We start from the raw sequence: 13,486 nt of genomic DNA, 5'->3' as shown, positions 1-13,486 counted from the left end.
AAATACCAAAACAAGATACATGTCAAAATGGCAATTAATTACTGCATGCTGCTAGATATCCATGATCAGAAATATGATTTTTTTATACAGGTATGTTAATTAAAATAATTAATTATAGCATTTTTAAGAGTTAGCTCCATTAGTGGATTTGAAATATAATTCAACATACAAGTACCTAACTTATGGTATTAATTATAATAATGTCATTTATAAATATTTCATTTATAAACCTTTTATGGCACACATCACCTTGAATATATTTTGGTTTTTTAATTATGTGTATGTGTTTGGGTCTGTGCGTGGGTATTTGCTTGTGAATGCAGGTGCCTGCAGAGGCTAGAAGAGGTATTGAATCCCTGGAGCTGGAGTTACAGCTGATTGTAGTCCTCCCACATGGGTGCTGGGAACTGAACTCAGATCCTCTGGGAAGGAACAGATGCTCTCAACCACTGAGCCAAGTTTGCAGCCCAGACACACATCTCTTTAAAATGAATTTTGTCCTTTTCAGATCAGGAATACAACTATAGTAATTCAAAGGGTGGGAACCTCACTCTATGTTGAGTTAAATTGGGATATCAACTATAGCAGAGTTGATTAGTCAAGGAATAGGTTAATAAATCCTGACTTGGAATGAATAGGGGAGTTTATTTAATGCTTCATGAAACACCATAAAGAGAAAAACATGTATATCTTTACATTCAACGACAAGAAATTAATATGAAGAGATTTTTCACTTTCATTAGAAACTATAGACTATAGCAGACTCATGCTTAATCTTGGGACTTTCTGCTTAGCCTATTTAGGTGAACAGGTCTTTTCCTTATATACCAGGTTCATCTTTTTAAAGATAAAATAAGGCTTATGTGAGTGAACATAGAAATGAAGTCATTTTTGGTCTGATTTATTTTGAAACTCCCCAGTATTTTAAGTTGATTCCTTTTTTGAAAGGGAGTCATATTTCTAAAATCAAGTCATTATGATTCTGCACAACAAATTTGATATTTGCATTTTGTAGTGGTGAAGACTTTTAAAGTGTTCATTACTAATTATGGTAAGTTGAAAAACTATGGTAATTTAAACCCTAAAATGAAGTATATGATATATAATTCCAAAGATCTGACAAAGAGTACCAAAATTGTTGGCATATCCCTTATAATCTAGAAATGAAATAACTACACAGGTGGTAAAGAAAATTATAAGGATTTGATTATTGAGAATTTTAATTTTGAATGTAGTTACCTAAAAACTTAAGTTTTAAATTATGAAAAATTTCAAGTAAATACACATGTTGGAAGAGTAGTTGAGGCTCTGAAGCTACCATTCAGTTTTATGGTCAGTGTTGTTTCATTTGTTTGAGATATAATTTTAAATTATATGTTTTAGGAAAATTATATCTTAGGTCAAAACCCCTGGCACATGCCTTTAATCCCAACACTCAGGATATATAAATATATATAATTATATATATATATATATATATATATATATACACACAATATATATATAACTTGTTTTGTTGCATGAATTGCAAAACCATAACAACAAAAAGGTTTAAAGAACCTAAATGGCAGATAAAGTAAAATGGCCCATTTCAAGGAGTTTCTCATCAATAACATTGAGGCCTTGAACAGACCCAGGGTACTTTCAGTTGTCCTAGTGCAAAAAATAAGTGGCTGTTTGTTTGAATATAATATCAAATTTTTCCCTCACATATGTTGGGGGCCTTAAAATTATATCATTTAAAAAATTATTATGAGCTAATTAATTGATATGTTTGTGTACTGAATTTTAAAATTTTAGGTTGACCATCTACAAAGTCTTTTATTTTTTTATTTATTATTTTTAGGTGTATGAGTATATTGCCTGCATGTATGTAAGTGCACCCATGTCATGCAGTGCTCACAGAGGTCAGAAGAGGGCATCAGAAATCCTGGAACTGGAGTTATAGAAGGTTGTTAGCCACCCTGTGGGTACTGGGAACTGAATCCAGGTCCTTTTTAAGAGCACCCAGTACTCATAACCATTGAGCTATCTCTCCAACCCCAAAGAGTCTTTTTTTGTAGTTATTTCACAGATAATTATCAAACCCGTATTTGTGGAAAAATATGTGACTTATACAGAAATAGTCCAAAAAGTTTGCCACTTAAATGAAAGGATTTCCTAAACCATGCAGAAGGGCTTTTTGATGCCACTCCTCGGTTAAAGGAAATATGAGAAATACAGCTTTGTTGTCACTGTTGGAGACATGTCAGACTTTTCAGATATGTGGGGGAGAAAAATACTGAGAACTAATGATTGAAATAATAAGCATATACTTAAATGATCAATAGATCTCTCAGAAGTAAGGAAAGTTTGGATTTATATTTAACCTAAAATTGAGCAAGACCCAGATAGTGAGTTTTATAGAGCTAATATTTTTTTAAAATTTGTTTTCATTGACTTTTTGTAGTTCATACAGAACATCTCAGACAATCTTAACCATCTTTATATCCCCATCAACACCCTCCCATAGCCTCCCACAGGAACCCATATACCCTGTCATCAGTATTAAGGCCCACTGTGTCAAATCAGTACCCCCAGATGTTCCCCAGTGTGGCCCCATTCACTGAGGTCTAGTCAGCCTGTCTATAGGAAGGTCAGCTCTTCCCTAGCAGTAATCAGTTGTCAGTATTTCTTTAGCTAAGATTGGGTTCTGCTGTTCATTTCCCCAGTTCTATGCTGATTTTTTGTCTGTCTGAGTTTGTATGGGACTTGTATATGCTGACACCATTGCCATAGAATCATATGAGTAGGTTCCCAGGCTTGTAGGACTATATTTCCATACTGTCATGCACCTCCTCCCTGGCTCTTACAGTCCTTCAACCCCCCAGCTTCTGGGTGGGTGAAGTTTAATACAGAAGTCCTATCCAAGGACCAGCATTCTTCAGACTCTTAATCTCTACACTTTGGCCACCTGTGACCTTTTGTGGTACTTAATAATAGTCTCCAGCTGGTGCAAAATAAGCTTCTTTGATGACTGGTGACTGGGATACTTGTCTGTAAATATAAGGATACATATTTTACATATAGTAAGAAATTACATTTGACTAGGGATGTGACAGTCTTGGGGTTTTCTCTAAGATCTATAACCACTCTAGCCATGTGTGTTTGATTATGTCTACAGTACCACACTTGGGTTTCCTCCCATTGAGTGGACTTTTAGTTAAATTAGGTAGGTAGCTGTTGATTGCCCCCAAGATAAAAGTGCCGCTGCTGCACCAATGATGTATGCTGTGCTGGTCATTGATGTGTTTACTTGGTCTTGAAGCTGGTGTTGGGACATCAATTGATGTTTTCCCTTGACACCTTCTTAGTTCTCTCCAAACTCCAAAGCTATGAGAGCTTGCCTTCAGGGGAAGTGGTTTCAGGACAATTCCAGCTCTATTGCTCCAATCCTGTGTCCGAGTATGTTCTGTCTTCAGCAATAGGGTCTTACCTTCAAGTTCTGGGTGGCAATCAAGGACTGTGACAATAGCCTGTTTAGTTTGGGGAGTCTCTTGGACCACCCTGGCCAACAACTCATGGAAGTTTTCTTCTATCTGGCACTGTTTCTTATTATGTAACCTTTAGCTATACACATGGACTCATGTAGAGATATTGTACGTGTAATTTGTCATTAAGTTGTTGGACTAATATGATTCCCTCTGGTTTATTAAAACTAGCTAGGCATTATTTATCTCTCCTCACTCTCTCCAGGTCTAACCCTTTCGCCATGGTTTCCCCATTTAAATTGCTCCAATTTTCCCATTTCTCCTTTAATAATACCACTTTCCTGTGGTCCCACCTCTCTTGAGCTCCTTCTTTTCCTTTATCCCTAAGGTTCTTTGTATAACCCTCTCTCCCTGCCTCCCATTTAAATAGCCCCATTTTTATCCATTTCTCCCTTAGTAACATCTGTCTCCTCTTGTTCTGAAGTTTTTTCTGTCCCTTTACCTCCCTGATTCCTTTTCATTATACTGGTTCCTGCAGTTACATCTGGATACATACTCACATATAAGGATTTGGTGCTAGGATCCACATATGAGGGAGAACATACAGTGTTTATTTTTCTGAGTCTGTGTTACTTCACTTAGTACAACAGCTTCTAGTTCCGTCCATTTACCTACAAATTTCATTATTTTGTATTTCTTTACTGCATTGTATAAATGTACTCCATTGTATAAATGTACCTCCATTGGATAAATTTACCATTGTATAAATGTACCACATTTTCATTATACACTCATCAGTTGAGGGAGTGATTGTGAAAAAAGCAGCAACAAACATGGATGTACAAGTGTCTCTCCAATAGGATGACTCATTTGGGTACATGCCAAGGAGTGGTACAACCGAGTCAAATGGTAGGTTTATTTTTGTTTTTTTAAGAGATTTCCACACAGCTTTCCATAGGGGTTGCATGAGTTAGCAATCCTACCAGCAGCGAAGGAGTGTTCCCCTTTCCCTATGTCCTCTCCAGCATTTGGTATCATTTGTGCTCTTGATCTTAGGCAGCCTAACTGGGGTAAGATGGAAAGTGGTTTTAATTTGCATTTCCCTAATTACTAATGATGTTGAACACCTTTTAAGATGTTTCTTAGCCATCTTTATTTTTCTCTTTTGAGAATTTTCTGTTCAGATCCTTAGCCCATCTTTTAATTGGGATACTTGGTTTCTTGATTCTCGATTTCCTCCAGGAAATTTTCTTGGCCTCAATGTCAAATATCAAGTGTGACTGAAATTGCATGTATTTATGATCGGGTCTTCAATTACATTTTGTTGATCTATGGGTCTATTTTTTGTGTGTCAGTACCAAGCTGTTTTTATGACTATAGATCTGTAATATAGTTTGAAATCTGGTATAGTAATTCCCCCAGCATTGCTCTTTGTGCTCAAGGTTGTGTTGGCTATCTGGGATATTTTGTGCTTCCGTATGAATCTTAGGTTCCTTTTTTCCAATTCGGTGAAGAATGTCATGGGGTTTTGATCGGCATTGCATTAAATCTATAAATGGCTTTTGGTAGGATGGTCATTTTCACAATATTCTAATTCATGAGCAATGGGAGGTCCTTCCATCATGTCTTCTTCAATCTTTTTAAAGATTTAAAATTTTCATTGTAGAGGTCTTTAATGTCTTAAAGGCTACTGATTTTTGTAGATCAATTTTAGAACTGGCCACTATACTGAAAGCATTAATCATTTTGAGGAGTTTTCTGGTGAAATTTTTGGCATCTCTTAGATTATATCCTTTGCAAAAAGGGATAATTTGACCTCTTCTTTTCCAATTAGTATTCCTTTAATTTCCCACTCTTGTCTTATTGCTCTTGCAAGAGTTTCAAGCACTGTGTTAAAGAGGAGTGGAGATAGTGGACAGCCTTGTCTGGGTCCTGATTTCAATGGGAATGCTTCCAGTTTTTCTCCATTTAGAATGATACTGGCTTTGGATTTGTTGTATATAGTTTTTATTTTATTGAGGCATGTTCCCTTCAGTCCAATTCCTTCTAGGACTTTTAACATAAATGCATGTTGAATTTTTTCAAAAAAACCTCTCTGCATTTACTGAAATGACCATGTGGTTTTTGTTTTTGAGTCCATTTATATGATTTATGAAGTTTTTTGACTTACATGTATCGAACCATTCCTACATCTCTGGAATAAAGCCAACTTCATCATGGTGAATGATCTTTTTTATGTCTGTATGCAGTTTGCAAGTATTTTGTTGAGAATTTTTGCATCTATGTTCATTAAGGATATGGGTCTGTAGTTTTCTGTTTTGGTTGTATCTTTACCTGGTTTTGTTATTAGAGTGATGCTGGCTTCACAAAAGGAATTTGGAAGTTCTCCTTTTGTTTCCTACTTTTTGAATAAATTAAGTAGTATTGGATATAGCTCTTCTTTAAATGTCTGGTAGAATTCTGCTATGAATCCACCTGGTCCTGGGATTTTTTTTAGTCAGGAGGTTTTGTATTGCCATTTCAATTTCATTAAGTGTTACGAGTCTTTTTAAGCTATTGATCTCTTCGTGGTTTAGCTTCGGTGATTTCCATGATTTTAGATACACATCCATTTTTTTTAGGTTTTCAAATTTAATAGCATAAAGGTTTTTAAAGTATTCCCTAATAATTTTCTGGATATTTTTGTTGTCTGTTGTGATGTTTCACCTTTCATCTCTGATTTGTTGATTTGGAGATGCTCTTTCTTTCTTTTGGTTAACTGGCCTAAGGGTCTATCTTGTTTATCTTTTCAAAGAACCAGCTCTTGGATTCATTGATTCTTTGTATTGTTTTCTTTGTTTCTATTTCATTAATTTCTGCTCTGATTTTGTTATTTCTTCTTGTCTGCCGGGTTTGGGTTTCATTTGTTGTTGTTTTTCAAGTATCTTGAGTTGCAGTGTTGTCATTTATTTGTGTCCTTTTCAATTTTTAATGTAGGCACTTGAGCTTTTAATGTAGGCATTTCCCTCTAAGGGAAGTGCCTGTCCTTGAAAGTGAGATGGGTTTCTTGCAGAGAACAAAAAGATGGCTTTTGTTTCATTCAACTAGCCTGTGTCTTCTGACTGGGGACTTCAGTCCATTGATATTTAAAGTTATTATAGAAGGATGTATATTGATTCCTGTTATTTAATTTCTGTTTGCATTCTTGGTCTAACTATGCATTTCCATAGGTATACCTTCATTTAGTTGTCTTTTTGTTACCCCATGGATATAGTCATTCCTTTCTTCAGCTCTTTGTATTGCTTCAAGTATTCTCTGAAGGGCTGGTTTTATGGATATGTTTTCTTTCAGCCTGTTTATGTCATGGCAAAAAATTTTTTTCCTCTTCAACTATAATAGACATTTTTGCTGGGAAAAGTATTCTGGGTTGGCGTCTCTGGTCATTTAAACCTGGCAATTCTTTGGTCCAGGCTCTTCTGGTTTTCATAGTTTGCACTGAATAGTGAGCTGCAATTCTGATGGGCTTTCCTTTGTATGTGATTTGTTGTTTTTCTTTTGCTGCTTTCAGTATTCTCTCTTTGTTCTGTACATTTAGTGTTTTTACTATGATATGCCATGGGGAGTTTCTTTGCTGATCCTGTCTATTTGGTGTTCTATGTGCTTCTTGTATTTGTATAGACATGTCTTTCTTTAAATTTTTGAAATTTCCTTCTACAATCCTGTTGAAGATCTGGTCCATAACATTATCCTGAGATTCTTCTTCTGTGCCTATGATGTGTACATTTGGTCTTTTCATGGTGTCCTACATTTCCTGCATACTCCATTCCTATGTTTTCTTAAATTTTTCCTAATCTTGCTTGAGTGATCCAGTTTGTCAACTTTATCAGTTTTCCATTTCATTCATTGTATTGGTGAGGCTTTCTCCTGTCGTTTCTAATTGGCTTACTGAGTGTTTCACTTCTTTCTTCATTTCAGCCTGAGTAGTCTTCAGTATTTTTAGCTCTTTTCTGAATTCCTCCAGAAGTTTATCCCTATCTTCTTTTAGTTCTTGATTTGTGTGTTCTTAAAATTTATTGAATTCTTTGATCATGTTTATAATTGTCCTTTTGAATTCTGTGTTCTGGGTTATCTCTAGGACGTTCTCATTGTAGATTTTCTCTATAGGACTGTTGGTGCTTGGTGGAGACATAGTATTTGGGTTTTTCATATTATTTTTTCGCTGTTACTTTGGCATGTGGATTCTTTTGTTTGTAGTTCTGGTATGAGACTCAAACCTTCCTTTGTTTAGTTTAAGTTTGTTTCTGTTAGTATCTTGATGTGCCTTTGTGGTTTTCTTTTGGGGTATGTAAAGCTAGTTGTTCTAGGCTTTGGGTTCTCTGTTTTGATTTTATATTCGAGGGACCAGATGGCTCTAGTCCAGCTACATAACCATGTATTTATAAACTCTTTGATTTAAGATGTTGTAACATTTAAAAATATTAAATGTATATTCTCTTCTGACCTCCACGGCATTTCATGACATGGGTGCACTGAGTATATGCAGGCAATATACTCAAACACATGAAAATAAAAATAATAAATAAAATATATATTTTTAAATATTAAGTGTATATTCTAAATCTCAGAAATGTCCTGAGAAGGCACTCAACATCCTTTGAACAAATCCCAGGGGTAAAAATCTTTAAGAACATTTTTAAAACTATAGAAATATACACATAACACAATTTATCACTGTAGGCATTGTTAATAAATAAGCTAAGAACACTATAACTTTATGTGACTAAGATTTGATTAGATAAGTCAAGAGAAAGTTAGATATTTATCCTCCTCTAAGAGGTTAAGCGTGATGAAATTGTGTTTGCTTTCTAGGTCATCACTTCTTTTTATGTGGAACGCGGAGGGAATGCTATGTCCTTCATGGGAAAAGGTGTTACGAAGAGCACTGTTCTTTGCTTACTTCATTTATCCCATGAGATGATGGCCCAGGCTCCAAGCTCGGTGAGAGCATAACAAGCTGCCATCATCTGAATAGTGGCTTAAAAAAGAGTGTGCTGTGTCTAATACATTTCATCCCTATAAGCTTGCCATATGAAAATGTTTCTTTTGTCTCATTTTTAAGATCAGAATTATTTTGAGGGCACTGGAGAGATGGCTTAGTTTTAAGAGCACTTGCTGTCTTTCCAGAGGACCTGAGTTTTGGTTCCTAGCATCCGCATTGGGTGACTCACAGCTATCTGTAACTCCAACTCTAGAATATATATCCTCTTCTGGCCTCCACGGGCACCCAAACACACATGACATGCCAACCCACAGACACAGATAAAATTAAATCTTTTAGGAAAAGCAATTATTTTTAACTACAGCATGTTTGCAGACTTGTATATTGTACATGTCTGAATTGTACTTAAAAATTGTTTTGGAGACTGGAGAGATTGCTCAGCAATTAAGAGTACTTGCTATACTCTTGCAGAGGACCTGAGTTTGGTTTCTAGCATGCAAATGGCAGATGACACCTATCTGTAACACCAGTTCCAGGAGATCCTGTGCCCTCTTCTGCCCTCCATGGGCACCAGGCATGGTGCATATTCATACATGGAGGCAAATACTCATTTATACACATTCAAAAATTTTTTATTGTACTTGAAATCATCCACCTGTTATGTTTAAGAAATGCTAAAATTCTCATTTTTTAATTTTGATCAAATAATAGATAAACCTTTTTCTTTTTTATTATTATTAAAAATAATTTTAGGTGTATGAATGTATTGCTTGCATGCATATAAATGCAATTGTGCCATCCATTGCCCTCAGAGACCAGAAGAGTGCATAGGATCCTCTAGAACTGAACTACCTACCATGTGGATGCTGGGAATTGAACCCAGGTCCTCTGCAAGAGCAGCCAGTGCTCTTAACTGCTGAGCCATCTCTTCAGCCTGATAAACCTTTCTTATAAACATCTTTTTACTTTGTTTTGATCTTTCTTTAAAAAATTTAGAGTTATTTTAACTCTAAACTTGTCTGAAGCTCTTCTATCTCCCCCTTTCATTCTAGGAGTGGATATCCCTTTGGTTCTTGCCTTTGGGTAGTCACAGTGAAGAACACTCTCCTGCACAGCAAGGCTTGGCCTGGTTAATCCCATTATGGGTTGATCGAGACCCAGAGGTTGGTATAAAGGAGAACCACGTCCATTGTATGTAGAGAGCAGCAATGGAAACAAAAATAGAAATGTTTATACATATTCATGTAATATTGTGAGATTATTATAGTTTCTATAGCTTGTGGTTTGTTTAGCCTTCTGTCTTCCCTTAGGCATTGTAGTCTGGGTGGTTTCCATAAGAGAAATAGGTTTTTTGATCAAAGTCAAAAGTTCACGCATAAGTATAACCAAGTTCTGATGAGTCCTCTTTTTTACTTGTATATATCTGCCTTCACTCAGTATGTTCACATGGCTTTTCCTTAGATGTGTAGTGAAGTCATCCGTCCTATTGGGGTAGGGCCTTACCCTTACAGCCTCATTTCATCTTAATTATCTTGTAGAAGGCCTATTTCCAAACTACATTGGTCATTGAGGCTTTCATTGATATTTGGAGGGTCATGGTTCATTATAGCTTTCTATGCAGTCCATTAAATTCCATATTCTTCTCTCTCGCAAAGTCCATTCATTCCAAATCAATAGATAAAATAATCTTAACTCAATGCAACATCAACTTTAAGCTTTGAAGTCCAAAGTCTTATCTGAATATCATGTAAATCAAGAATACATGAGAATTCATGTGCAATTCATCCTGAGGAAAGAATTTGTTCTTAATTGTGAATCTGTGAAACCATAGAAGTATTTCTATATTTAATGCTAGAATAGTCAATCATAGATTGTACTTTCCCAGTCCAAAAGCAAGAAATAGGAAAGAAAGTAATAATTTTCTAAGCAAGTCTACAATCTGGAAGGCAAATTCCATTAGAGCTTAAGGCTTAAATCTTTGTCCTGATACTGTGGATTTCAGGCCCACTGGAGTAATAGTCTTAGCTTCTAGCTCCCCAAAACTCGGTGGTGGGCCTACCTCTTAAGCCTATCTCACTGGGCCTATGGAATCCAAGTCCCCCAGGCTCCCTTCATTCCAGTCACTTTTCTCAACTCCTGAAGTTCACATTGGCAGTATCTTTGCTGACACTCTCCCATCTCCATTCCTGGCTCCTGCTGAGATGACAAAATAACATTCAGAATACCTCCACGGTCTTTCTAGAACAAGATTTCTCATTTTGTACGTGGTTAGTTAGTCTGAGGATTTTCTGAATCTCTACTATGGTCCTTTCTGCTTATTTGTCCTTAATATCTATTCAAATTATATTTCCTTTTGCATTTTGCTATAAGCACTCAGGAGGAATCAATATACTCCTCCAACATTTTACTTAGAAGTCTTCTCAACTACCTATCAAATTTCATTGCTCACAAATTTTACCTTCCATAAACACTAGGACTTGAGCACAGTTGGACCATCTTTTACTTCCATTTGTGTAGCTAGCTTTCCAATACTATAATGAATAAGAGTTAACAGCTTAAAATGAAAGAAAGGGGCCTGGAGAGAGAGGGCTCAGCAGTTAAGAGTAGTGGCTGCTCTTGCAGAGGACCCGGGTTCAGTTCCCAGCACCCACATGGTGGCTAACAACCATCCATAACTCCAGTTCCAGGGGAATCTGATGCCCTCTCCTGACCTCTGTGGGTATTGCATGGAATGGGTGCACTTACATTCATGCAGACAGTGCACTCGTACACATAATATAAAAATAAAATATTTTTTCAAAAAGAAAGATCTATTTTCATCTCCAGGTTTGAAGGTTTCAGTACTTAGGCAATTGGACCCAATGCTTTGGGGCCTATGGCAGCATCTTGATGGTAACTCATAAGGTAATAAAACTGTTCATCTCATGGCAGCTGGGAAAAAGAAAGGGAGGGAGGGAGGGAGGGAGGGAGGGAGGGAAAGAAAGAAGGGCCAGGGTTTCAAATATCCCTTTCAAGGGCTTGCTACTGAATGATCAGAAGGCTTCCTTTAACAGTTCTGCCTTCTCCCAGTAGTTGCATGGACAAGGGGCCACGCCTATAACATATACACCTGAGGCTAATTGATCTAAGCCATAGCAGTACCTTTTAAGGATCTCTTTTCTTCCAAAACCATGTTTCCACTAACATGTTCTTCATTCCTGTCTGATATCACACCAGAGTCACCTTCACATTCATATTCCTATTACATGACTCAAAAATCTGACCTCTAACCTTTGTGCAGTTTGGATGTCACTTCTTTATATTTAGGTATTTGTTTCAGAAACAAATTTGTTTCATTTGTTCCATTTCTTAGTATAAAAGTCTGTATTATGTTTTCAGGTTGCCATAACAACTACTGTAGTATGGGTGGCTTAAAAAAGCAGAAATGAGCTGGGTGTGGTGGTGCATGCCTGTAGACCCAGCACTCGGGAGGCTGAGGCAGGTGGATCTCTGTGAGTTCAAGGCCAGCCTGGTCTACATAGCGAGTTCCAGGCTAGCTGGGGCTACAGGGAGACCCTGTCTCAAAAAAAAAAGCAGAAATGTAGTACAGCAGTTAAGAGCGCTGGCTGCTCTTGCAGAGGACCCGGGTTCAGTTCCCAGAACCCACATTGGAACTAACAATCATCCATAAACCTGGTTCCAGGGGACCTGATGCCCTTTTCTAGCCTCCGTAGGCATTATGCGACATGAGTGCACTTACATTCATACAGGAAATACACTCATACACATAAAATAAAAGTAAATCTCTTTAAAAAATGCAAATGTATTTTCTCACAGTTTTGGAGGCTTAAAGTCCAAGGTCAGGGTGCAGCACAATTGGTTTCTTGTGAGGGTGCCCTTCCTGCTGTGCAAATAGCTACCTTCCTTTTGTGTGTGCACATGACCTTTTCTTGGTGCGGGTGGAAAATGACATATCTCTTTCCAAGGCCAACCTACAGCAGTTTTAAAGCCTAGTGGCATTTAAATGCCATTTAGTGAATAGTGTCATTTTAATACAACAATATATATTAGATAACTTTGTAGTCTTAGCTATTACTTCACTGATGTTAAACAAGAAATGGCCAGATTCTATTAAAAAAAAACTTTATAGAAAAATTGTTTGGTCTGAACTTAGAACTTGCATTTTTAGGCATTTTGCACTTGGACTTACTACTTGACTGTTTTGTGACTGTGTTATTTTTACCTTGTAGTTATCCTGAAATTTTTTGGGGTCAAAATTCAGAAATGCATCAAAGTATGTGACTTAAATAGCAGCTGTACTATGGCCAGCATTATTATACCACATTGACTCTATTTGAAACAGTTTTCTCTGAAAATAATTTTGGAGAAAATAGTAATGCCGCATAAAGAGATATAATTCAGCTATGTAGTTTTGAAACAGTTTTTAAAAAGTTCAAGCAATTTATTTGGAAAACAATGCAAAAACAATAAAAAATGTAAAATGGTATTTTTTAAGAAGAATAAATAAAAATTATGTTAAAAGATATGTGCAAGTATCCTATGTTTTCCCTAAAATAGTTTATAAAGTACAGTTACTTTTTATACTTCCATATACCTACCTAGTTCTAAAGTTATGTAACATTTGATTAAATCCAATTTCCTTTTTTAGATTATCAGGTTTTTTTAGTTATGATACAGAATTTTTGTTCATTCATAAATATGTAGGATACTGTTTTCTATAGGTGTTCTTTATTTAGATTTGTGAAGTCAATACCATATTTATAAATTTGTAATATCTTATGTACTAGAAGGATGAATTCTTGTTAGGGAACAGTATCCTTGGATTTGATACCTTTGTATTTAACTTGACAGGTGAGATTCACCTCACTGGGCTTGGGATCAGCACTAACTACTCTCGAAGCTGGCTGTGTGTCCTTGGCAAACAGTTGTCAGAATATTTCTGGTGGGCTCTGGGGAACTGTGGTGAACATTCTTCTGGATCAGTCAGAATGTAGCATGGTGCGCCGGGAGGTACGTTTCTTTTTCGTACCCTGTTCTT

General features: G+C 36.4%; 1 protein-coding gene across 2 annotated transcripts in view; it reads left to right on the top strand.

The window, feature by feature from the left end:
* The window catches only part of Rttn (rotatin), a 194,107-nt gene that overhangs the window by 102,871 nt on the left and 77,750 nt on the right, over positions 1–13,486 (top strand). For both annotated transcript variants that reach the window (XM_008824930.3, XM_029559532.1), the window contains 3 exons: positions 8,319–8,447; positions 9,501–9,611; positions 13,300–13,458. In XM_008824930.3, the coding sequence (XP_008823152.1) occupies positions 8,319–8,447; positions 9,501–9,611; positions 13,300–13,458 (399 nt within the window). The remainder of the gene's footprint in view (positions 1–8,318; positions 8,448–9,500; positions 9,612–13,299; positions 13,459–13,486) is intronic.

Source organism: Nannospalax galili, unplaced genomic scaffold (genome assembly GCF_000622305.1).
Source record: "Nannospalax galili isolate Female #2095 unplaced genomic scaffold, S.galili_v1.0 scaffold709, whole genome shotgun sequence".
Lineage (NCBI taxonomy): Eukaryota > Metazoa > Chordata > Mammalia > Rodentia > Spalacidae > Nannospalax > Nannospalax galili.
Note: the sequence above shows the minus strand (reverse complement) of the source record. Positions and strands in the feature narration are given on the sequence as shown.